The sequence below is a fragment of the Oncorhynchus nerka genome, linkage group LG27 (genome assembly GCF_034236695.1).
Source record: "Oncorhynchus nerka isolate Pitt River linkage group LG27, Oner_Uvic_2.0, whole genome shotgun sequence".
NCBI lineage: Eukaryota > Metazoa > Chordata > Actinopteri > Salmoniformes > Salmonidae > Oncorhynchus > Oncorhynchus nerka.
In genome coordinates this window covers 34,134,793-34,161,377 of record NC_088422.1, presented here as the reverse complement: position 1 = coordinate 34,161,377, position 26,585 = coordinate 34,134,793, and the positions used below count along the sequence as shown (strand labels likewise).

The window sequence follows — 26,585 nt, the reverse complement described above, 5'->3', positions numbered from 1 at the left end:
TAAATAGGCTATTTCCCCTTGAACCATTTGGTCTATCTACTAGAAAATCATAGACAATATGGACACCGATATAAAAGGTCAAACTATGCTCTATAGATGGTCATACCAGCAACACACTATCTGTTCTTAAGCAATTTCTTGCTAAGGTTATTGTTAGGGTTATGTTTAGAATAAGGGTCAGGGTAAGAGCAAAGGTCAGGGTAGGGTAAGGGTTAAGTTTAGGGATAGGGTTAGTTGAAATTGCTAATAGTCTGTAGAGCATCTACAGATGGACTATCCAAATGAAGTGTTACCAAAGGTATACCATATGAATACATTGTTTTAAGTTATTCAAGTACACAAAAGTATGTGGACACCCCTTCAAATTAGTAGATTTGGATATTTAAGCCACACCAATTCCTGACAGGTGTATGAAATCGAGCACAAAGTCATGCAATCTTCATAGACAAACATTGATTACAATGCCCTTACTGAAGAGCTCAGTGACTTTCAACGTGGCACTGTCATAGAATGCCACCTTTCCCACAACTCAGTTCTTCAAATGTATGACCTGCTAAAACTGCCCCGGTCAACTGTAAGTGCTGTTGTTGTGTAGTGGAAACGTCTAGGAGCAACAACGGCTCAGCCGCAAAGTGGTAGGCCACACAAGCTCACAGAAATGGACCGCCAAGTGCTGATGTGCATAGCGTGAAAAAATTGTCTATCCTCGGTTGCAACACTCACTACCAAGTTCCAAACTGCCTCTGGAAGCAATGCCATCACAATAACTGTTCGTCGGGAGCTTCATGAAATGGGTTTCAAGCCTAAGATCCCCATGCGCAATGCCATGTGTCAGCTGGAGTGGTGTAAATCTCGCCTCCATTGGACTCTGGAGCAGTGGAAACGCATTCTCTGGAACGATGAATCACGCTTCACCATCTGGCCGTCCCACGGACGTATCTGGGTTTGGCAGCTACCAGGAGAACGCTACCTGCCTGAATGCATAGTGCTAACTGTAATGTTTGGTGGAGGAGGAATAATGGTCTGGGACTGTTTTTCATGGTTCAGGCTATGCCCCTTAGTTCCAGTGAAGAGAAATCTTAATGCTATAGCATACAATGACATTCTAGATGATTCTGTGCTTTCAACTTTGTGGCAACAGTTTGGGGAAGGCCCTTTCCTGTTTCAGCATGACAATGCTGAAACAATCCTGTGCCTAAAGTGAGGTCCATACAGAAATGGTTTGTCGAGATCGGTGTGGTAGAATTTGGTTGGCCTGCACAGAGCTCTGACCTCAACCCCTTTGAACACCTTTGGGATGAATTGGAAAGTCGACTGCGAGCCAGGCCTAATCACCCAACATCACTGCCCACAGCAATGTTCCAAAATCTCGTGTCAAGCCTTCCCAGAAGAGTGGAGGCTATTATAGCTATTATAGTCCACGTAGCTTTGGTCATGTAGTGTATAATGTAGTGTATAAATTCCCAAAGTTACGATAGTTTGCCATAGATTTTCTGTTAATTACCAAAATTACTGAAGATTCCGATAACTTTAGTAAATTACTCGCAGCTTTGCAACCCTACTCTTGGATATTATTTATGGACAACATAAGGCATTTGCCAGTGTAGGGCTACAAGCAGGGGAGGACGGACACACACATTGCTGTGTGTACTGACCCTGTGTGTATTGGGCTGGCCACAGGACTGACGTTGTCAGAGGTCTCTGTAGCTGGACTGCTGGGGATCAGGGAGTCATCATCATAATCTTTTTGTAATGGCATTGGAGTGTGTACCTAAAAGACAGGAGAATGGCTCATTGTAGCATTTTACATTTTCACTTTTCTACTCACTCTCCACAGGTTTAGATACACACATGTTCAGCAATGATATAGCAACTATAATGACACCCCCTCGTTAGGACAGAACATAACCCGTCTGTTGTGTACCTGCTCCATGTCATGCTCCTTCAGGATGACCGTCTCTGGGGATACACAAGGGATCCTGGGAATGGCAGGCGAGTAGTTACTATTGGAGAGAAGAGCAGAACACAGTCAATAAATGGAATATTCTTATTCCACTCCACACATCCCAATACTGCTCTAATCCAACCATTCCCTGTTCTTTACCATTGCATACCTCCCCCCCATCAGCCCCCTCTAACCCCCTCCATCCACCCCATCCCCTACCCCAGCCAACCCTACACAGTGACCAGCCCTTTCTCGTACTCCATAGATTTCTTGGGTGACAGGAAATCGTCATCATGGTCCTTTAAGTCATCCATCTTCATGTACCTGGCTCCTTCCGTCCCCAAAAGCTCTTCCCCTTCAGACAACAACAGCAGGGCCAGAGAGAGAGAGAACAGACAGTGGTCAGAGGAGTGACAGAGAGAGACCAGTGGTCAGAGGAGTGACAGAGAGAGAGAGAGAACAGTGTTCAGAGGAGTGACAGAGAGAGAGAGAGAGAGAGATCAGTAGTCAGAGGAGTGACAGTAGAGAGAGAGAGAGAGAGAGAGAGAGAGAGAGAACAGTGCTCAGAGGAGTGACAGAGAGAGAGAGAGAGAGAGAGAGAGAGAGAGAGAGCAGTAGTCAGAGGAGTGACAGTAGAGAGAGAGAGAGAGAGAGAGAGAGAGAGAGAGCAGTGGTCAGAGGAGTGACAGAGAGAGAGAGAGAGAGAGAGAGAGAGAGAGAGAGAGAGAGAGAGAGAGAGAGAGAAAGCAGTGGTCAGAGGAGTGACAGAGAGAGAGAGAGAGAGAACAGTGGTCAGAGGAGTGACAGAGAGAGAGAGAGAAATCTGAGATGAGAGAGAGAGATAGTAAATAGAGAGAGAGAGATGGGCAACTGGTGTCCCGCGGCCCGAGAGGCAAGCAGTGGTCAGAAGGTGCAATTTTGAGTGATCAGCAGTCAGAGAGAGAGAGAGAGAGAGAGAGCAGTAGTCAGAGGAGTGACAGAGTGAGAGAGATCAAAAATAAATCTGCAGCATGTGAGTCAGTCAGAAAGCATAGAATGAATGAGTATAGTAAATAGAACCTAGGATTTATATCAGGGTTGGTGATTGGGGTTAACTGGTGTGCACGTGTTAATGCTTGTCAATGGGAAGAGATTTAGTGAAGCCACGATCACAGAGACTCGAAGGCAGATGGAGCAAAGTGGAGAAAGATAGAAAACAGATGGGGGTTCTTGCACTATGTTCAATATTCATCTCAAATGTGATCTGTTGAAATACTCTTCATCCATAAACTATTCCCGGTAGTTGAATATTTGGAGCACAGCATACAGTATTGGGTATTTACAGTAAAATATCCCAGACTTTCCTAACATCTGGACAGTTCCAATGGCCCAACACCAACTGAGTCTAAAACAGGACAATGTCACAACAGCCATGTCCATGTCCACTGGGACAGCCATGTCCATGTCCATTGGGACAGCCATGTCCATGTCCATTGGGACAGCCATGTCCATGTCCATTGGGACAGCCATGTCCATGTCCATTGGGACAGCCATGTCCATTGGGACAGCCCTGTCCATGTCCATTGGGACAGCCATGTCCATGTCCATTGGGACAGCCATGTCCATGTCCATTGGGACAGCCATGTCCATGTCCATTGGGACAGCCATGTCCACATCAACATGGACCTAATCTGGCTGGATTAAATGGATTTAAACAGGGTTGAGAGTTTTTTTTCTCTCCCCCTGGGAGTGCTCTCTGAGGGACATTCTTGTATAAAAAAAATCCCACAGAGTACATAAAAATACATATACTATGTACAGTATGTACTTCACCACACACAATAGACTGGCATGGCAGACACACCAAAGCACTCATCACTCAAAACCATCTATTTTCACTTTATTATGTTCTCTCATCTGTGTCCCTCTACCCATCTAAGTTTATTCCAGGAAGTGGCAGGTTATAGTTACTTACCCCCTCAAATCCTGAGCTAACTGGAGAGAAGTCTCCCCCGCCAAACGCAATTGTTCCGTTAATGCATGTGCTTGTGTCTGTATCAGCACGAGAGGTGTTAGGGTTGTTTTCAGTGAGTGTTTGAGTGGGTGCCTGGATGTGGTCCAGAGCCAAATCAATGGTGAGGTCGAAATAACCAGTGATGTTTCCACAGGTTTAAAATGAGTCAACTCACCTCCACTCCTGTGTTGCCACAGAGTGGGTATGCGTCAGATGTTGTGAACATCGGAAGTGTAAAGTATGTGTATGTGTGTGTGAGAGGAACATGCCTTTATGTTCCATACTTTGAGTAAGTGATCTGTGTCTTTAAGACAGCAAATAAGCTACTTTCTAATTTTAGACCAACGGTGACAATCTGTCAGTTAAATTATCAGGGAGCTAAAAATATAAGGGTGTGACTTCCTCTGACATCATAGTCGAGGTGTTGTAACAGTTACACTTTGACCTTTACTGGTTGATAAAACACCCGTGGGACTTTGAAGACTTTTGTGCAAAACTTGTTCTCATTGTCTCACACTATATGGACACCACTGCAAACACACGTCTTTAAACACTACAGAAACAGACTATACAAATGACAGCGGATGTAGTGGGTCACAATGGAGGAACATTGATAAACACATCACAACAACAAGACAGCAACAGCCAGATAACACCATCAACATATTGGAATGTTGATACAGTACAGTAACATCTTGGAATGTTGATACAATAACACCTTGGAATGTTAATACAGTAACATCTTGGATGGTGATACAGTACCATCTTGGATGTTGATTCAGTACCATCTTGGGATGTTGATAGAGTAACATATTGGGATGTTGATACAATAACATCTTGGAATGTTGATACAGTAACATCTTGGATGTTGATAGAGTAACATCTTGGATGTTGATACAGTACCATCTTGGAATGTTGCTACAGTAACATCTTGGATGTTGATACAGTACCATCTTGGAATGTTGATACAGTAACATCTTGGATGTTGATACAGTACCATCTTGGAATGTTGATACAGTAACATGTTGGATGTTGATACAGTACCATCTTGGAATGTTGCTACAGTAACATCTTGGATGTTGATACAGTACCATCTTGGAATGTTGCTACAGTAACATCTTGGATGTTGATACAGTACCATCTTGGAATGTTGATACAGTAACATCTTGGATGTTGATACAGTACCATCTTGGAATGTTGATACAGTAACATCTTGGATGTTGATACAGTACAGTAACATATTGGGATGTTGATACAGTAACATCTTGGATGTTGCTACAGTAACATCTTGGGTATTGATACAGTAACATCTTGGGATGTTGATAAAGTACCATCTTGGAATATTGATACAGTACAGTAACATCTTGGAATGTTGATACAGTAACATCTTGGAATGTTGATACAGTAACATATTGGGATGTTGATAAAGTACCATCTTGGAATGTTGATAAAGTACCATATTGGAATGTTGATACAGTACCATCTTGGAATGTTGATACAGTACAGTAACATCTTGGAATGTTGATACAGTAACATCTTGGAATGTTGATACAGTACTGTAACATCTTGGAATGTTGATACAGTAACATCTTGGGATGTTGATACAGTACAGTAACATCTTGGAATGTTGATACAGTACAGTAACATCTTGAAATGTTGATACAGTACAGTAACATATTGGATGTTGATACAGTACCATCTTGGAATGTTGATACAGTAACATCTTGGATGTTGATACAGTAACCTCTTAGAATGTTGATACAGTACAGTACCATCTTGGAATGTTGATACAGTAACATCTTGGACGTTGATACAGTACAGTAACATCTCGGAATGTTGATACAGTAACATCTTGGAATGTTGATACAGTACCATCTTAGAATGTTGATACAGTACAGTAACATCTTGGAATGTTGATACAGTAACATCTTGGACGTTGATACAGTACAGTAACATCTCGGAATGTTGATACAGTAACCTCTTGGATGTTGATACAGTACCATCTTAGAATGTTGATACAGTACAGTAACATCTTGGAATGTTGATACAGTACAGTAACATCTTGGATGTTGTTTCAGTAACATCTTGGATGTTGATACAGTAACATTTTGGGATGTTGATACAGTACCATCTTGGAATGTTGATACAGTAACATCTTGGATGTTGATACAGTACAGTAACATCTTGGAATGTTGATACAGTAACATCTTGGATGTTGATACAGTAACATCTTGGATGTTGACACAGTAACATCTTGGATATTGATACAGTAACATCTTGGGATGTTGATACAGTAACATCTTGGGATGTTGATAGAGTAACATATTTGGATGTTGATACAGTACCATCTTGGATGTTGATACAGTAACATCTTGGATGTTGATACAGTAACATATTGGGATGTTGATAAAGTACCATCTTGGAATGTTGATACAGTACTGTAACATCTTGGAATGTTGATACAGTACCATCTTGGAATGTTGATACAGTAACATCTTGAGATGTTGATACAGTACCATCTTGGATGTTGATACAGTAACATCTTGGATGTTGATACAGTAACATATTGGGATGTTGATAAAGTACCATATTGGAATGTTGATACAGTAACCTCTTAGAATGTTGATACAGTACAGTAACATCTTGGAATGTTGATACAGTAACATCTTGTAATGTTGATACAGTACTGTAACATCTTGGAATGTTGATACAGTAACATCTTGGATGTTGATACAGTAACATCTAACATCTTGAAATGTTGATACAGTACAGTAACATCTTGGAATGTTGATACAGTAACATCTTGGATGTTGATACAGTACAGTAACATCTTGGAATGTTGATACAGTAACATCTTGGATGTTGATACAGTAACATCTTGGATGTTGACACAGTAACATCTTGGATATCGATACAGTAACATCTTGGGATGTTGATACAGTAACATCTTGGGATGTTGATAGAGTAACATATTTGGATGTTGATACAGTACCATCTTGGATGTTGATACAGTAACATCTTGGATGTTGATACAGTAACATATTGGGATGTTGATAAAGTACCATCTTGGAATATTGATACAGTACAGTAACATCTTGGAATGTTGATACAGTACTGTAACATCTTGGAATGTTGATACAGTACCATCTTGGAATGTTGATACAGTAACATCTTGGGATGTTGATACAGTACCATCTTGGATGTTGATACAGTAACATCTTGGATGTTGATACAGTAACATATTGGGATGTTGATAAAGTACCATATTGGAATGTTGATACAGTAACCTCTTAGAATGTTGATACAGTACAGTAACATCTTGGAATGTTGATACAGTAACATCTTGTAATGTTGATACAGTACTGTAACATCTTGGAATGTTGATACAGTAACATCTTGGGATGTTGATACAGTACAGTAACATCTTGAAATGTTGATACAGTACAGTAACATCTTGAAATGTTGATACAGTACAGTAACATTTTGGAATGTTGATACAGTACAGTAACATATTGGATGTTGATACAGTACCATCTTGGAATGTTGATACAGTAACATCTTGGACGTTGATACAGTACAGTAACATCTTGGAATGTTGATACAGTAACATCTTGGATGTTGACACAGTAACATCTTGGATGTTGATACAGTACCATCTTGGAATGTTGATACAGTAACATCTTGGATGTTGATACAGTACCATCTTGGAATGTTGATACAGTAACATCTTGGATGTTGATACAGTACCATCTTGGAATGTTGATACAGTCATTTGGATGTTGATACAGTACCATCTTGGAATGTTGATACAGTAACATCTTGGATGTTGATACAGTACCATCTTGGAATGTTGCTACAGTAACATCTTGGATGTTGATACAGTACCATCTTGGAATGTTGATACAGTAACATCTTGGATGTTGATACAGTACCATCTTGGAATGTTGATACAGTAACATCTTGGATGTTGATACAGTACAGTAACATCTTGGGATGTTGATACAGTAACATCTTGGATGTTGATACAGTAACATCTTGGATGTTGATACAGTAACATCTTGGGATGTTGATACAGTACCATCTTGGAATGTTGATACAGTACAGTAACATATTGGATGTTGATACAGTACCATCTTGGAATGTTGATACAGTACCATCTTGGATGTTGATACAGTAACATCTTGGATGTTGATACAGTAACATATTGGGATGTTGATACAGTACCATCTTGGAATGTTGATACAGTACAGTAACATCTTGGAATGTTGATACAGTAACATCTTGGAATGTTGATACAGTACTGTAACATCTTGGAATGTTGATACAGTAACATCTTGGGATGTTGATACAGTACAGTAACATCTTGGAATGTTGATACAGTAGAGTAACATCTTGAAATGTTGATACAGTACAGTAACATCTTGGATGTTAATACAGTACCATCTTGGAATGTTGATACAGTAACATCTTGGATGTTGACACAGTAACCTCTTAGAATGTTGATACAGTACAGTAACATCTTGGAATGTTGATACAGTAACATCTTGTAATGTTGATACAGTACTGTAACATCTTGGAATGTTGATACAGTAACATCTTGGGATGTTGATACAGTACAGTAACATCTTGGAATGTTGATACAGTACAGTAACATCTTGGAATGTTGATACAGTAACATCTTGGAATGTTGATACAGTACAGTAACATCTCGGAATGTTGATACAGTAACATCTTGGATGTTGATACAGTAACATCTTGGAATGTTGATACAGTACAGTAACATCTTGGAATGTTGATACAGTAAGTAACATCTTGGATGTTGATACAGTAACATCTTGGATGTTGAACAGTAACATTGGGATGTTGATACAGTACCATCTTGGAATGTTGATACAGTAACATCTTGGATGTTGATACAGTACAGTAACATCTTGGAATGTTGATACAGTAACATCTTGGAATGTTGATACAGTAACATCTTGGATGTTGATAGTAGTCTTGGAATGTTGATACAGTAACATCTTGGAATGTTGATACAGTAACATCTTGGGATGTTGATACAGTAACATATTTGGATGTTGATACAGTACCATCTTGGATGTTGATACAGTAACATCTTGGATGTTGATACAGTAACATATTGGGATGTTGATAAAGTACCATCTTGGAATGTTGATACAGTACTGTAACATCTTGGAATGTTGATACAGTACCATCTTGGAATGTTGATACAGTAACATCTTGAGATGTTGATACAGTACCATCTTGGATGTTGATACAGTAACATCTTGGATGTTGATACAGTAACATATTGGGATGTTGATAAAGTACCATCTTGGAATGTTGATACAGTAACATCTTGAATGTTGATACAGTACAGTAACATCTTGGAATGTTGATACAGTAACATCTTGTAATGTTGATACAGTACTGTAACATCTTGGAATGTTGATACAGTAACATCTTGGGATGTTGATACAGTACAGTAACATCTTGAAATGTTGATACAGTACAGTAACATCTTGAAATGTTGATACAGTAACATCTTGGATGTTGATACAGTAACATCTTGGATGTTGATACAGTAACATCTTGGATGTTGACACAGTAACATCTTGGATATTGATACAGTAACATCTTGGGATGTTGATACAGTAACATCTTGGGATGTTGATAGAGTAACATATTTGGATGTTGATACAGTACCATCTTGGATGTTGATACAGTAACATCTTGGATGTTGATACAGTAACATATTGGGATGTTGATACAGTACCATCTTGGAATGTTGATACAGTACAGTAACATCTTGGAATGTTGATACAGTACTGTAACATCTTGGAATGTTGATACAGTAACATCTTGGAATGTTGATACAGTAACATCTTGGGATGTTGATACAGTACAGTAACATCTTGGATGTTGATACAGTAACATCTTGGATGTTGATACAGTAACATATTGGGATGTTGATAAAGTAACCAATTGGAATGTTGATACAGTAACCTCTTAGAATGTTGATACAGTACAGTAACATCTTGGAATGTTGATACAGTAACATCTTGTAATGTTGATACAGTACTGTAACATCTTGGAATGTTGATACAGTAACATCTTGGGATGTTGATACAGTACAGTAACATCTTGAAATGTTGATACAGTACAGTAACATCTTGAAATGTTGATACAGTACAGTAACATTTTGGAATGTTGATACAGTACAGTAACATATTGGATGTTGATACAGTACCATCTTGGAATGTTGATACAGTACCATCTTGGATGTTGATACAGTAACATCTTGGATGTTGATACAGTAACATCTTGGGATGTTGATAAAGTACCATCTTGGAATGTTGATACAGTACAGTAACATCTTGGAATGTTGATACAGTAACATCTTGTAATGTTGATACAGTACTGTAACATCTTGGAATGTTGATACAGTACCATCTTGGAATGTTGATACAGTAACATCTTGGATGTTGATACAGTAACATTTTGGGATGTTGATACAGTACCATCTTGGAATGTTGATACAGTACAGTAACATCTTGGAATGTTGATACAGTACAGTAACATCTTGGATGTTGATACAGTATCATCTTGGATGTTGATACAGTAACATCTTGGGATGTTGATACAGTACCATCTTGGATGTTGATACAGTAACATCTTGGATGTTGATACAGTAACATCTTGGATGTTGACACAGTAACATCTTGGATATTGATACAGTAACATCTTGGGATGTTGATACAGTAACATCTTGGGATGTTGATAGAGTAACATATTTGGATGTTGATACAGTACCATCTTGGATGTTGATACAGTACAGTAACATCTTGGAATGTTGATACAGTAACATCTTGGAATGTTGATACAGTACTGTAACATCTTGGAATGTTGATACAGTAACATCTTGGGATGTTGATACAGTACAGTAACATCTTGGAATGTTGATACAGTAGAGTAACATCTTGAAATGTTGATACAGTACAGTAACATCTTGGAATGTTGATACAGTACAGTAACATCTTGGATGTTAATACAGTACCATCTTGGAATGTTGATACAGTAACATCTTGGATGTTGACACAGTAACCTCTTAGAATGTTGATACAGTACAGTAACATCTTGGAATGTTGATACAGTAACATATTGTAATGTTGATACAGTACTGTAACATCTTGGAATGTTGATACAGTAACATCTTGGGATGTTGATACAGTACAGTAACATCTTGGAATGTTGAACATACAGTAACATCTTGAAATGTTGATATGTTGAATGTTGATACAGTACAGTAACATATTGGATGTTGATACAGTACCATCTTGGAATGTTGATACAGTAACATCTTGGACGTTGATACAGTACAGTAACATCTTGGAATGTTGATACAGTAATATCTTGGAATGTTGATACAGTAACATCTTGGATGTTGACACAGTAACATCTTGGGATGTTGATAAAGTACAGTAACATCTTGGAATGTTGATACAGTAACATCTTGTAATGTTGATACAGTACTGTAACATCTTGGAATGTTGATACAGTACCATCTTGGAATGTTGATACAGTAACATCTTGTAATGTTGATACAGTACTGTAACATCTTGGAATGTTGATACAGTACCATCTTGGAATGTTGATACAGTAACATCTTGTGATACAGTAACATTTTGGGATGTTGATACAGTACAGTAATATCTTGGAATGTTGATACAGTACAGTAACATCTTGGATGTTGATACAGTACAGTAACATCTTGGATGTTGATACAGTATCATCTTGGATGTTGATACAGTAACATCTTGGGATGTTGATACAGTACCATCTTGGAATGTTGATACAGTAACATATTGGATGTTGATACAGTATCATCTTGGATGTTGATACAGTAACATCTTGGGATGTTGATACAGTACAGTAACATCTTGGAATGTTGATACAGTAACATCTTGGATGTTGATACAGTAACATCTTGGATGTTGATACAGTAACATCTTGGGATGTTGATACAGTACAGTAACATCTTGGAATGTTGATACAGTAACATCTTGGATGTTGATACATTCCCATCTTGGGATGTTGATACAGTAACATCTTGGGATGTTGATACATTCCCATCTTGGGATGTTGATACAGTACAGTAACATCTTGGAATGTTGATACAGTACGGTAACATCTTGGATGTTGATACAGTAACATCTTGGATGTTGATACAGTAACATCTTGGGATGTTGATTCAGTACCATCTTGGGATGTTAATACAGTACAGCAGCTTTCGCACATTTTTTTACATAATAATTCAATTTTCACCTTGATTGAAAAAACGTAGTTAATGGTTTGATACACTTAATGGGTTAGTGGCCGACCTCCACTACAGGGCTTTTCTCTTACAGTACAGTAGGCTGTGCTGTTTCACCCAGTAGGCTGGTGAGGACAGCCACCCCCAGCCTCTAGCCCCCAGCCCCCAGCCCCAGTGACATGGAGAGAGATAGAATACATCTGATCTTGGGTTAGTGACTGAGAGTCAGGTCTATGTTAGTGGAGGGATAAAGAAAGTTACAGACATGGAGCCATAAAATGGATGCACCACAGTGAGCATCAGGAGAGAGAGAAAGTCGCAAAAGGACCAGGTAGAGAAGAAGAGAGGCGGAACGAAAGAGAGGTGGAGAGAAAGAGAGGTGGAGAGAAAGACGTCACAAGCTTGAAATGGAGCCACACACTCTAAGATGACCTATGAGCACCGCACAGAGAAGAGAGAAGGAGACAGTCATACCTATGGTTAGCTGTGCAATTCCTAAAAAACAATCAAAAGAGGCATATTTTAGGAGGCTGTGCACAGTTACAAATCATTTATAATACGTCTATTCAAAGTGTAGAGATGGTTTTTTTATAGAATGGACTGGCAACTAATTGAGCCATAAAATGTAACGAGGTATTTGTATAGCTATAATCTCACTATTAATAAGAAATCTGGCCAAAAGGAGGAGAAAGTGTGTTCAGGACTGAATCTGTCTTCTTGTGTTCTGTCTGTAACGTATTGTAAGTGCTGTGTACCTTCATCCTCTGATACGTCCAATATCTCATCCACTGTTTCTGGGAAACTCATACGATGTTTCTCTGTGGTGGTCTGAGGGAGAGAATGGGAGAAGAGAGAGAAGAGAGACAGGTTAAAGGCTGAATAAAGAGCAGCATAGAAGGAGTACAAACTCCTCAAAATGTATATCATGTCTGCATCAAGAGGGACATAAAAAGCTGTAGTGGAAGATATTTGACAACACCAAAAAGTACTTCTAAACAGACTAAGATGATCAACAGTGGTACTTATTTACTCCTCACCATGGAAACCGTCTCCTCTGTAACCAGTTTGAGAACGTCGATTACAGAGATGTAACCCAACCGCTTGGCGATGGACAGGGCTGACGTACCGTTCTAACAGAGAGAGAGAGAGAGAGAGAGGAGACTGAGAGGACTGAAAGAGAGTCGTTGAACGGATGATGGAGTGTTGGAGGAGGATGACGGATGAGGTGGAGGACTGAAGGGGAGTGAAAGGCAGTGGTGCATACAGTAGCGACTTCGTTCGGCTGGGCTCCATGTTTGAGCAGTAAGGTAACGATGTCTGTGTGGCCCTGTTGGGCTGCCTGGTGCAGGGCAGTGTAACCAACCTGAGGGACAGAGATGCAATCATTAACATACTGACCAGACACAATGAGAATAATCCCATCACATAGCCAGTTCATACTACTGCGCTTTACGGTTAACAATGCATTTGGGGAGAGTGTAGTTCCATTGGCGTCCAGAGGGAGGTGCTCACCTTAGTCTTGCTGTTGACATTGGCCTGCTGCTGCAGGAGGAACTTCACCATCTTTACATTGCCATAGTGACAGGCAACATGGAGAGGGGTGTATCCCATCTGAAACAGAGACATGACGTGGGACAGAAACACAGAGCAGGACCCCATCAGTATCAAATACAACCAGCACACACTAACAACTGGATAGCTATCTAAACACGAGGTCACATGATTACAAATTCAACACATACACACTACACAATATCTATAGTGTGTGTCCCCTTTACCCTACAAGCTCTGCGGTTGATACACAGAGTTTTCGGGTGATGTTGCTTAGTGAATCATGGAGACTCCTGCTCTGAGGGTAGTTGGGTGTTGTTTATTATTATTATTGATGTTGGTATCGTAACCCTGAGCCAGGAGAAGCAGTCAGTGGCTATTTATACCAAGGAGAGGAAAGGTCACGTCTCAGACACTCTATCTGCCACGGAGCCCCCATCGTTCATCATGTAGCACTGTTACTGTTACCATACTGGCCTTGCATTAACATTCCCTGAATTCAAGATCCGCCTCAGATAACAAACTGTAACAGTGTGCATGTCATGATGAGGTAGGAGTGTGTACTTTATACCAACTCTCTACAACCTGGCACAAAGGAGGAGATTTCATGTATGATAGAATGCAATTATCTACTGCAATAGCCAATCATCTACTGAGATGCTCTAACAATTAAAAGTGTTAACAGAGTCCTGATGTACAGTATATGTCGCTGGGAGCTATTGATCAATGATACTGTTGTGTCCCTTGCCTTGTCCCAGAGGTCAACAGGAGTGTGGTCTTACCCGTGTGGCAGCATACACTGATGCCCCCTGCTTAGCCAGAATATCAGCGATGCCCACGTGGCCTTCCTGTGCAACTAGGTGGAGAGGAGTCAGTCCACTCTGAAGGGAGAGGAGCCAGGGGAAAAGATAAGGCATCTTGTTATAGCAGAACTAACAGCGCTCACCCAAATAATCCTAACTCCTTCCATGTATCAGTCCCTGACTCCTCACCTTGTTTCCCAGGTTGACGTTGGCCTGTTTGGAGATGAGCAGGGCGACCATGTCAGGCCGGCCCTCCTGAGCAGCCAGGTGGAGGGGCGTGACCCCCTGAAGGGACTCGGCGTTGGCCGAGGCACCGTACTGCAGCAGGCTGCTAGCAACCTCCACCTGGTTCTGCTTCGATGCTATGTGGAGAGGGGTGTAGCCATTCTAAAACAGAGAACCAAAGGGGTATTAGTGTATAGTACAATTATATTTGTGTGTGTGTGTGTTTGCCTGGTCTCTCACCCTAGCTGCACTGTGTGGAGAGCCTCCCTTGCTGACCAGCAGGTTAACCACGTCCAGATTGTCATGATGGACAGCCACATGGAGAGAAGTCAGACCATTCTGAAGGTAAAGGAGACACACACATATAATAGTATCCTTCAATCTCAAAATACCTTTTGGCCATTCCCTCCACACACCCCTGTTCTTCCCTCCTCCCTATGTTCTACAACCCTTACCTTGCCAGCAGCGTTAGGGTTGCCCCCTCTCTCCAGCAGCAGCTCTGCCACGTCCACTTTGCCATATTTTGAAGCCACATGGAGAGGAGTGAAGCCTTTCTGCAGAGACATCCCAGATAGAGATAGAGAGACATCGGGGAGAGCACACAGGCCCACATAGAGAAAGATCCAGAGAGATTAGAGTGTGTGGGCATTGGACAAAATACTGTACCTTGGTCATCTTGGTATGCTGGGCTTCCATGTCCAGTAAGATGCGTGTGGTCTGAGCGTGTCCCTCACGGGCAGCGATGTGGAGAGGTGTGTGTCCGGATGTGGTGGTGGAGTTGGGGTTGGCCTTGTGCTCCAGCAGCAGCTTAACCAGCTCCTTGTGGCCCATCCGACACGCACAGTGGAGCGGTGTCTGGTCATCCTGGACAGGGTGGGGCGGAGGACAGGAGAGAGGGAGGAGGGGTACAGACATTTGGGGAACTAGCAAGCGAATTTAATGTTTTTCTGATTGCGTTTATGTGTGTGTGCGTGTGTGTGTGCATGTGTGTGCGTGTGTGTGCGTGCCTATGCGCGTGTGTGCGTGCGTGCGTGTGTGTGCGTGTGTGCGTGTGTGTGTGTAGTCATTACCTTGGCCTTGGCGTCTACCGGCGCTGCATTGGTCAGTAAGAACTCTGCCACCTCATAGTGTCCAGCTCTACATGCCATGTGGAGAGGAGTCTCCACTTTCTGCTCACACACAATCAGACAAACACAAATGTGTAAATAGTGTAATTCCATAACACAAAATCATTGTGAAAAGGTGTCAGGGGAGCTGGTGCAGTCAATGATGAGGTGGATGGATGGGGAGGGGACTCACCACATTGGACGCGCTGGGAGAAGCTCCCTTCTGTACCAGGATGGTGACTATTTTGCGGTGGCCCATGAACGAGGCCACATGTAAAGGGGTCAGGCCAGACTGGAGAGAGAAAAAACAGAACATGAAACAATCATCCCTCTCTCCTTGGCAGAATCCCTCTCTTATCTTTCCCTGGCATACATTCCATCTCTTTCTCTCGCCCCAATCTCTCTCACCTCCGTCACAGCCTCTAGGGAAGCAGAGTGTTTCAGCAAGAGGTCCATCACACGCATGTGGTTCTTCTTACAGGCGATGTGAAGTGGAGTGAAACCATTCTGAGGACACAACAGCTGGGTCACTAAGGCACACCACCTCAACATAGCTGCACACTGAGGTGTATGTGTGTATGTGTGTGTGTGGAATGAATACATAGTACTGTATATACAGTTGAAGTCAGAAGTTTACTTACACTTAGGTTGGGGTCATAAAAACTAGTTTTTTTTTAACCACTCCACAAATTTCCTGTTAATAAACTATAGTTTTGGCAAGTCGGTTAGGACGTCTACTTTGTGCATGACACAAGTAACTCTTCCAACAATTGTTTACAGACAGATTATTTCACTTATAATTGCCTGTATCACAATACTAGTGGGTCAGAAGTTTTATGTAAACTTCCGACTTCAACTGTACCTACCTACACCTTAGCCAAATACATTTAAACTCTGTTTTTCACATTTCCTGACATTTAATCCTGGTAAACATTCACTATCTTAGGTCAGTTAAGATCACCACTTTATTTTAAGAATGTGAAATGTCAGATTAATAGTAGAGAGAATGATTTACTTCAGCTTTTATTTCTATCATCACATTCCCAGTGGGTCAAAAGTTTACATATACTCAAATAGTATTTGGTAGCATTGTCTTTAAATTGTTTAACTTGGGTCAAACATTTCAGGTAGCCTTCCACAAGCTTCCCACAATAAGTTGGGTGAATTTTGTCCCATTCCTCCTGACAGAGCTGGTGAAACTGAGTCAGGTTTGTAGGCCTCCTTGCTCACACAAGCTTTTTCAGTTTTACCAACAAATTTTCTATAGGATTGAGGTCAAGGCTTTGTGATGGCCACTCCAATACCTTGACTTTGTTGTCCTTAAGCCATTTTGCCACAACTTTGGAAGTATGCTTGGGGTCATTGTCCATTTGGAAGACCCATTTCCGATCAAGCTTTAACTTCCTGACTGATGTCGTGAGATGTTGCTTCAATATATCCACGTAATTTTTCTTCCTCATGATGCCATTTATTATGTGAAGTGCACCAGTCCCTCCTGCAGCAAAGCACCCCCACAACATGATGCTGCCACCACCGTGCTTCATGTTTGGGATGGTGTTCTTCGGCAAGCCTCCCCCTTTTTCCTCCATACATAATGATGGTCATTATGGCCAAACAGTTCTATTTTTGTTTCATCAGACCAGAGGACATTTCTACAAAAAGTACGATCTTTGTCCCCATGCACAGTTGCAAACCGTAGTCTGTCTTTTTTATGGCGGTTTTGGAGCAGTGGCTTCTTGCCTTCAGGTTACGTCGACATAGGAACCGTACCCGTTTCCTCCAGCATGTTCACAAGGTCCTTTGCTGTTGTTCTGGGATTGGTTTGCACTTTTCGCACTAAAGTACGTTCATCTCCTGAGCGGTATGACGGCTGTGTGGTCCCATGGTTTTTATACTTGTGTACTATTGTTTGTACAGATGAACGTGGTACCTTCAGGCATTTGGAAATTGCTCCCAATGATGAACCAGACTTGTGGAGGTCTACAATATTTTTTCTGAGGTCTTGGCTGATTTCTTTAGATTTTCCCATGATGTCAAGCAAAGAGGCACTGAGTTTGAAGGTAGGCCTTGAAATACATCCAGATGTACACCTCCAATTGACTCAAATGATGTCAATTAGCCTATCAGAAGCTTCTAAAGCCATGACATAATTTTCTGTAAGTTTCCAAGCTGTTTAAAGGCACAGTCAACTTAGTGTATGTAAACATCTGACCCACTGGAATTGTGATACAGTGAATATGTCACGCCCTGACCTTAGAGAGCCGTTTTATTTCTCTATTTGGTTAGGTCAGGGTGTGAGTTGGGGTGGGCATTCTATGTTGTCTATTTCTTTGTTTTTGGCCGAGTATGGTTCCCAATCAGAAGCAGCTGTCTATCGTTGTCTCTGATTGGGAATCATACTTAGGCAGCCCTTTATCCCACTTTTTGTGTTGTGGGATCTTGTTTTTGTTAGTTGCTGGTTTAGCACTGCAATTCTTTGTCATTTATCTTTCTTATTTTTTTGCTGGTGATCATTTAATACATTTAAAATGTACGCCTACCACGCTGCACCTTGGTTTCATTCCGACGACACCCGTAACAGAATTATAAGTGAAATAATCTGTCTGTAAACAATTGTTGGAAAAATGACTTGTGTCATGCACAAAGTAGATGTCCTAACTTGCCAAAACTATAGTTTGTTAACAAGAAATTTGTGGAGTGGTTAAAAAAACTAGTTTTTAAGTGTTGTAAACTTCCGACTTCAACTGTATGTAGGATTGTAGTACTGACCAGTGCACGGGAGTTGGGTTTGGCTCCTTTGTCCAGCAGCACTTTGGCCATGCGGTGGTGCCCACAGTGGGCCGCCACATGCAGGGGGGTCAGGTGGTCCAGTGTGATGTCATCAATTGCAGCATTGTATTGCATTAGTTGCCTCACACAGTCCATGTGGTCCCCCTGTGCTGACATGTGGATGGGAGACAGGCCGTTCTGTAGGAGAGTGGGGGGGAGAGAGAAAGAGAAAGAGAGAGGGATGATGCAATCCATTACTTGTTGTGTTGTGTGCATGCAGTATTTGAGCACAACTGTCCAGGGATCAGGCATTGGTGGGTTAGCGTTAGGTGTACCTTGGTCTTGGCCTGGATGGGAGCCCCTTGGTCCAACAGGATCTCAATGATCCTCACGTGTCCATTCCTGGCTGCACAGTGCAGTGGAGTCAACTCATCCTGGAGCGAGAGAGAGAGAGAGAGAGAGAGGACAGTTAACCACTGGTCTAGAGCAATATAGTATCATTTGTGTAACAGGACAGGACTTGACACTAGAGACTAGAGAGAGACAAAGGGGATGCAGTGCAGTACCTTGGTCTTGGCATCAATCTGTGCCCCTCGGTCCAGCAGGAGTCGTACCATGATCACATTCCCCCTCCTGGATGCGATGTGCAAAGGTGTGATGCCATTCTAGAGAGAATTACAGAGGAGATAAGCAGTAAGACCAGAAAGAGACCCGTTGAGGGACTGGTAACAATACAATGTGTCAGTGATGCTAGGGCAGAGGGGAACAGACTTACCTTAGGGGTGAAGTTGACATTGGCTCCTCTGTTGAGCAACAGTTGGGCTACGCTCAGGTTCTCGTAGTGTGCAGCGATATGAAGCGGTGTGAAGCCTGTCTGTAGGGACACACAGGAGACCAGAGCTCTTATACTGAAGGCCTTGATGTGTTCTAATTTGAAAGTATTGTCTCCTCCACTCGCTCTGGGACACACTAAACTAAGTGAAGACAAACACACAGTGAGTACCTACCTTGCTCAGGACGTCTGCGTTGGGGTCGTTCTGTAGAAGCACAGCAGCTGTGCGCGTGTCATCGTTCCGCGCTGCTATGTGCAGCGCTGGGAGGCGAACTTTGCCCTTGGTGCCGTAATTGATGAGCAGGGCCACAACGTTCTCATGTCCCTGCTGAAGAGCCACGGCGAGAGGGGTAAAGCCATCCTGAAAGAGGAGAGAGAAGCGGAGACAGAGGCGAAGAAAGGTTTAGTGACCCAGAGAGACAGATGGGGAAGGGAAGGACAGTGAGAGTTAAAAGGATTGATAAGCGATACAGGGAATAGTACAGGAGGTGTGTTGTAAAGTTCGAAAATTAATAATTTCCTGCTTAAACCTTCCTGATTCCGGGAATGTTCCAACCTGGATTCCTGAAAAACCTGGTAATTTGGTGAAAGTTTTTTGTTTGTTGTGCAACCTTTTTTAACCCCCTTTTCTCCCCAATTGGTAGTTACAGTCTTGTCCCATTGCTGCAACTCCCCTATGTACTCGGAGAGGTGAAGGTCGAGAACCATTCGTCCTCCAAAACATGGTATACTTCAGCTTGCTGGCGCCCGGCCCGCCACAAGGAGTCACTGGAGTCCGATGGAACAAGGAAATCCTGGCCGGCCACACCCTCCCCTAACCCTGACGACGCTGAGCCAATTGTGCGCCGCCTCATGGATGGGTCTCCCAGTCACGTCCAGCTGTCACACAGCCTGGGATCAAACCCGGGGCTGTAATGACGCCTCAAGTACTGTGATGTAGTACCTTAGAACCCTGCACCACTCGGGAGGCCCTGCATTTTGCAACCTTGAATCTGCTGATTGGCTGTTACCTCAGTAGGAATGCTTTGATTGGCCCCGTTCTCCAAAAGGAACTTCACAACTTCTAGATGATTCTCTTGTGCGGCCATGTAGAGCGGAGTGAAGCCCTTCTGTTACAGACAGACACACACATGGACACATACACACAGGAAGGAGCACAACACAGCAGCAACACACACACACACACACACACACACACACACACACACACACACACACACACACACACACACACACACACACACACACACACACACACACACACACAGAGAGGAAACACAAGCACACCGAAAGACAAGAAGGCAGACAGATATTAACAGAGTTGCATTTAGCTAATACACTCTTAGAAAAGAGGGTTCCATAAGGGTTCTTCGGCTGTCTCCATAGGAGAACCCTTTTTGGTTCCATCTTTTGGGTTCTACCTGGAACCAAAAGGGTTCTATGTGGAACCAAAAAGGGTTCTGCAAAGGGTTTTCCTACGGGGAACCCTTTTAGGTTAGCGAGAGCACCTTTTTTCTAAGAGTGTACGATGGCCTGACGTCATGTTTCAATCGGGAGTTGGGCCAAATGCAGGAGCTTATGCACACCCAAAAATGTTAGTAGAGGTGCTGACTCACGGAATAGTAAACTGAAACTGTGTAAAAATAAAGAATGTTGCGCACTATAAATGCTCCCAACAAATTCATGAGCATATATACAGTAGAGTGTGCGACTTTCTTTCTTTCTTTCTACTCAATCAGGGTTGGGGTCAATTCTGAATTGTATTGAAAATAGCTCTCTTTAATTAGGGATCCTAGCGCCAAAGGTGCAGGAACCCTATTGCTTTTGTTAGTGTTCTTCTTTCCTTTTGGTCAATATCTCAACAACACATGGGTAAAACGTTGTAGAATTTGGCAGGATGGTAGAACCCATCATGCGCACCTATGATGCACTCATTGGCTCCTAGGTAATGTAGCACTACAGTTAATTTAAAACCATGCACACATTCAAAACACATTCAAAACATTTGCCCAAACTATCAAATCCAACTCGTACAGGTGATTGACAACATATCCCTGAAGATATGTAAGAAGTTCAGTGTTGATATCTTAAAATAACATGGAAAACACAGGTCATGTGACTTTGACCAAAAAGTGCTAGTGTAATGCTAATGCTAATGCTAATGCTAAAAAGATATAACATTTCTTCTTCACATGAACCACAACTCCGATTCACTGAATATTTGATATGTAGAATCTCCGAACTAGTCCCTAGCTAAATTGCTAAGGAAAATGTGTTGTGGTTAAAGATGGCCTTTACTGAGGCGCTACTGTGAACTGAAGGCTATAACTATTGAACTATAGGACTTAGGGGAATGGAATTTGGTAAACATGAAGTTGGAAGGGACAGTAGTCTCTGGCAGTAGCATGGTAGCATGTAGTAGACATACTTCATCACGTATTATAGGTAGAATCGTGCAATTTGGAAAACGTGCAATTGGTAAACATGCTTAAAGGTATGGCCTTTGCCCATTTCATTGCCAGAGTGCCCGACGAGTGACCAAGAGGTGCTATTTCTATTACTCGGACCCTGTTAATGCTGCTCTCAGTGCTGCTCACAGCAATACTTGAATTTGAATGGAATTGGGCGTATCCCACAGGAAGCAGAAATTGCATTGAATTTGAAATAAATTAAGTACAATTGAAGGAAATTCAATGAAATTCAAATAGCTACAATTCACTATACAAATATTTATTTTGACATCTTGTATGGTACAGTACTATACTATGTATAACATAATGAAAAAATACATTTTTAAGTTGAAGTTTTAAATAATTACAGTGGTCTGGAAATATTCTAAGATCATTTTGTAGGTTGTCTGTGATAATTCATAATTTATTTACATGTTATTAACTATCTGGGGGGGGGGGGGGGGAATAAATTAGTTCCAACACTCCAGAATGTGAGGGAACTACCTAACATTTCATGACAAAAATACAAATCAAGATGCTGATGAAAAATGTAAGTTATAATCAAGCTTATGTTGAAATGGTATCTTTATTCTTTTTAGTAATAACTGGCAGATGTGGCAAAGGAATGAGACGTTCATGTTTCATGTCTCAGTTCAATTTCTTTGAATTAAATTATACCTCCTTTAATTCAAATTCAAATTTCAATTCATGGGTTGAATCAAAATACATTCCGAAATTCAGACCCCAAACCCTGAGTTCCATGCAGTATAATGCAGCATAACTGTATTATAACTGTATCTAACTGTATGTGTATCCGTTGTGGCTGGTGGCTCTTCTGCAGGGGGTCCTGCCAGTGGGGTCGGGGTCTCTTCTGACACTGGTGGGGGTCTCACCTGGGACTGGGCATTGATGTTGGCCCCGTAATTTACCAGCTCTGCCACCACTTGCTCCTGCCCAGCCAGGGCAGCAATGTGCAGAGCTGTGTTGCCTTTCTGTGGAGGCACAGGACAAGAGAAGACATGAGACATAATGTTTGTGTGAAAGCATCTAAAGTAGTGTAGTACTTGTAAGTAGTAGTACGCTTTAATACCGTAAAACTTCAATTCATAGCCCAGGCGTTTATTTGCTTAAATCACTGAACACAACAGGCTAGGCGTCTATTTCCTTAATGCACACAGCTTTTGCTCATTTGCAAAGTTAATTGTTTTAATTCTAGCAATCTAATCAATTTCTTAATTTCCTGCAGTAATGTGTTCTCATTTACACACTGTCACATTTCCTTTGTCTTACTATACCTTTATTTAGGAAAAAATACTTATTTGACAGAATAATTATTCTCCTCTTTAAACTGTGCATTTTCAACAGGTCGAGCTCTGTTAGCAGTCACTGGTTAGCAGTTTCTTACTGGCGATAGAAACGGATGATTGCCATAATTATTTTACTGAATTAAATCTTCTAAACAATTCATGGTAATTCACGGTAACCTCGTAAACACTTCATTTAGACCCAGCATCTATTTGAAAAAGCCGTTGATTTGCTGAACTGAATGCCGTTGCCCGGCTAAGGGACAAGCGGCTATTTGAGACTCAGCGTTTGATTGAAGTCTTACGGTAAGTAGAATCATTTTTAATATGCAGTATATTGTACTTTGGTGGTGGCATAGGCTTTGTGGAGTACATGAGTGGTAATGTGGCAAAGTGCAAGAGGTTGACTGAGTACCTTAGTCTGGGTTTCCACATCGATGCCTCCATGTAGTAACTCCAGCACCATTTTAACGTGGCCTTCTTTAGAGGCCAGATGCAACCCGTTGAGACCATTCTGAGGGAGGAGAGAGAGAAGAGGAGACCTCACACTGTAGGGTCCCTAAACACACACTGCACACACTACACACTACACACATAGCACACACAGAACTAAAAAACACAGACCTGTGGGCCTCCATCACACACTCCGCTCTCACACACCATAATAACACCAACAAGTTAGAACCCACACACTGAACACAATCTCACACAGCACCCTGAGACACAGCAAAGGATCAGATCCCCAGACAAACACTGCTCTGCTTATTATACAGCTCTTCCTAGATGTATAAAATGCTAAAGTATGTAACTGTAAAGTATGGTCAGGACAAACAGCCTCTACACATACAGTATCTACTAGAGATTAACAGTGCTCAGTTAGCAATAACGGTGGCCGGAATTATGATGATGATGATGATGGTGAGGAGGAGGAAGAGGATGGGAGGGGGATGGCAGGCCGGTGGTCTCGGGGATGGGAAGAATACGAGCTATGTGAGATAGGTCTGACCTCACACAGCCTTCCTTCAGTGACACAGGACATGTGAGGTTGGACCTTTCCCACACCACTGATATTAATCCTCTGAGTGGAGAGACCACAGCACACCATCACTCTACTGCAGACTGGAGGGGGAGGGAGGGGGGGAGGGGGTAGAAGCAGAGATGGGAAATGGAGCATGAGGGATAAAGAGAATGACAAAGGAGGGGAAAAACAAGTAGAGGGCGTAAGAGAGAAATAACTTGAGGGGTTATGAGGGTGTGAGGGGAGGAGGGTTGAAGAGGAAGGGGGGAGGTAGAGAGGGAGGGTAAGGAGAGAGGCAGTGCAGCTGGGTGGCCGGTGAGCTAGCCCATGGCAGACGTATCTACTCAGACTGGGTACAAGAGACACGACTGCCACAGCCAAGCCTCCACCTAACCTCCATCAGAATGACACCTCACTCTGCACAACAACAAATACAGCAACAACAACACACTGGGAGACACTCACACACTCACACACAACACATAACCAATATCACATCCAATTTCACAACCACACTCAACACACTTGAGACAATTCCAAAACACTAATACAGACTTGGCTTGAAATGACACACATTGCATTATACATGATTTGAAGGAAAATGGCTTTCAATGGTAACCTGAGACTGCAGATCAAATGTACTGGATATGGCTGTAGGGTTCCTGTTTGTCCACAGGGTGTCTCTCTTCAGCAGCCTGAGGTCTCTTTACACCTACTTGTATGCATGTACTGAATCCTATGTTCGTTATAAGCTGGCCTAATGAGCTGTAGAATCACACACACACACTGCTGCCCTGTTTGTATGGCCTATAGGCAACCTCACCCCCCTCACGGCATAGTTGTCTCTGGTCACCATGGGAGCAGCCATCAGGGTAAAGCAGGCAGGATGCAGGAGATGGGCCTGAGGAGTAAACCCTACCCTATTTAACACCTTCCCCCAAATCCCCTACCTGTCACCTACAGCAGAGAGACTGGCTACCTGGGCCTCAAAACACACACACACACACGCACACACACACACACATAGCTACACACAGTAATTCACATTCAGGACAAACAATGGTATACAGTACACACAGTCAGGGACAATCCACACAGCAGGTATTGGAGCAGAACAGAATACACTGTACACTGAGTTGGACACAGAGCCAAGAAAGATATTCTGCTGACTGATATCACATCAAACACATTCCAAGCCAAGAGAGAGACGATGGACGAGTCCAAAATGGAACCCTAATCTCTATGTAGTGCTATAGGCCCTGGTCGGAAGTAGTGCATTTTGTAGGGAAATATTACATTTACCTGACACTCTTATCCAGAGCGACTTACAGGAGCAATACACACAATTCTAAGTAAAGGAATGGAATTAAGAATATCTAAATATATGGACGAGTAATGTCAGAGTGGCACAGTAGACTGACTAGATTTAGAGTTGCACTGCATTGGATGATAAAAAAACATGAATGTTTAAAATATTCTTTCCTCTCTCTCTTGCCATTTCCTGCTCTTCCATGTTTTCTCTTTCCCTCTATCCATTCCTGCTCTCCCTTCATAACACTGCATCTGAACTTTGCTGACAAGACTCTTCCTGTGTGTGTGTGTGTGTGTGTGTGTGTGTGTGTGTGTGTGTGTGTGTGTGTGTGTGTGTGTGCGCTGTCGTTTTGACATGGTCTGAAAGATGACTCATCTTTATTTGATCTAATGTGCCTATACAGTTTCTACTTGTTTTCATACTTTTATTCATGCATTATTCTAGCGCTGCAGTATGATGACCCAACATTGTGAAATACTAGTTCCACAGCCAACGGAAATGGACAAATGAAATGAAAGAGTGTAATAAATCAGTTCCATTAGCTGATTGAGACTTTTACAAACAGGAAGGCTTTGATGGATCCTGGTGAATCCAAAATGAATCGCAGACTTTGGAGACATGTATTAATGCACTCTCCACAAGCATTTTGATTGGCCACCGGGCCTTGCAGCTCTCTCACCTGATTGGCTGTGTTGATGTCTATGCCGTTCTTTATATGGTCGAGGGCCTTGTCCATGTTACCAGAACGAGCCGCCCGCAGAAAACTAGTGACAGCATCAGCCTGAGGGAGAGAAAGGGGAGAGATAGAGGGGGGTGAAGAGAGGCACATAGAGTGGGAGAAGGAGAGATAGGTGTAAGGGAAGACAGAGGGAGATGGAGAAATAGGTGTAAGGGAAGACAGAGGGAGATGGAGAGATAGGTGTAAGGGAAGACAGAGGGAGATGGAGAGATAGGTGTAAGGGA

At 42.1% G+C, this 26,585-nt stretch overlaps 1 protein-coding gene across 1 annotated transcript in view; it reads right to left on the bottom strand.

Moving 5' to 3' along the window:
* LOC115111645 (ankyrin-1-like) overlaps nt 1-26,585 on the bottom strand; it is a 75,963-nt gene that overhangs the window by 37,792 nt on the left and 11,586 nt on the right. Inside the window, exons 2-26 of the mRNA XM_065011588.1 lie at nt 26,302-26,403; nt 23,708-23,806; nt 22,882-22,980; nt 20,549-20,647; nt 19,714-19,899; nt 19,482-19,580; nt 19,273-19,371; nt 19,042-19,140; nt 18,707-18,904; nt 16,346-16,444; nt 16,131-16,229; nt 15,902-16,000; nt 15,498-15,695; nt 15,287-15,385; nt 15,072-15,170; nt 14,796-14,993; nt 14,586-14,684; nt 13,765-13,863; nt 13,517-13,615; nt 13,290-13,382; nt 13,008-13,080; nt 12,727-12,747; nt 2,204-2,300; nt 1,925-2,003; nt 1,656-1,771 (exon numbers count right to left, since the gene is read on the bottom strand). Coding sequence (XP_064867660.1) covers nt 1,656-1,771; nt 1,925-2,003; nt 2,204-2,300; nt 12,727-12,747; nt 13,008-13,080; nt 13,290-13,382; nt 13,517-13,615; nt 13,765-13,863; nt 14,586-14,684; nt 14,796-14,993; nt 15,072-15,170; nt 15,287-15,385; nt 15,498-15,695; nt 15,902-16,000; nt 16,131-16,229; nt 16,346-16,444; nt 18,707-18,904; nt 19,042-19,140; nt 19,273-19,371; nt 19,482-19,580; nt 19,714-19,899; nt 20,549-20,647; nt 22,882-22,980; nt 23,708-23,806; nt 26,302-26,403 — 2,747 coding nt within the window. The remainder of the gene's footprint in view (nt 1-1,655; nt 1,772-1,924; nt 2,004-2,203; nt 2,301-12,726; nt 12,748-13,007; nt 13,081-13,289; nt 13,383-13,516; nt 13,616-13,764; nt 13,864-14,585; nt 14,685-14,795; nt 14,994-15,071; nt 15,171-15,286; nt 15,386-15,497; nt 15,696-15,901; nt 16,001-16,130; nt 16,230-16,345; nt 16,445-18,706; nt 18,905-19,041; nt 19,141-19,272; nt 19,372-19,481; nt 19,581-19,713; nt 19,900-20,548; nt 20,648-22,881; nt 22,981-23,707; nt 23,807-26,301; nt 26,404-26,585) is intronic.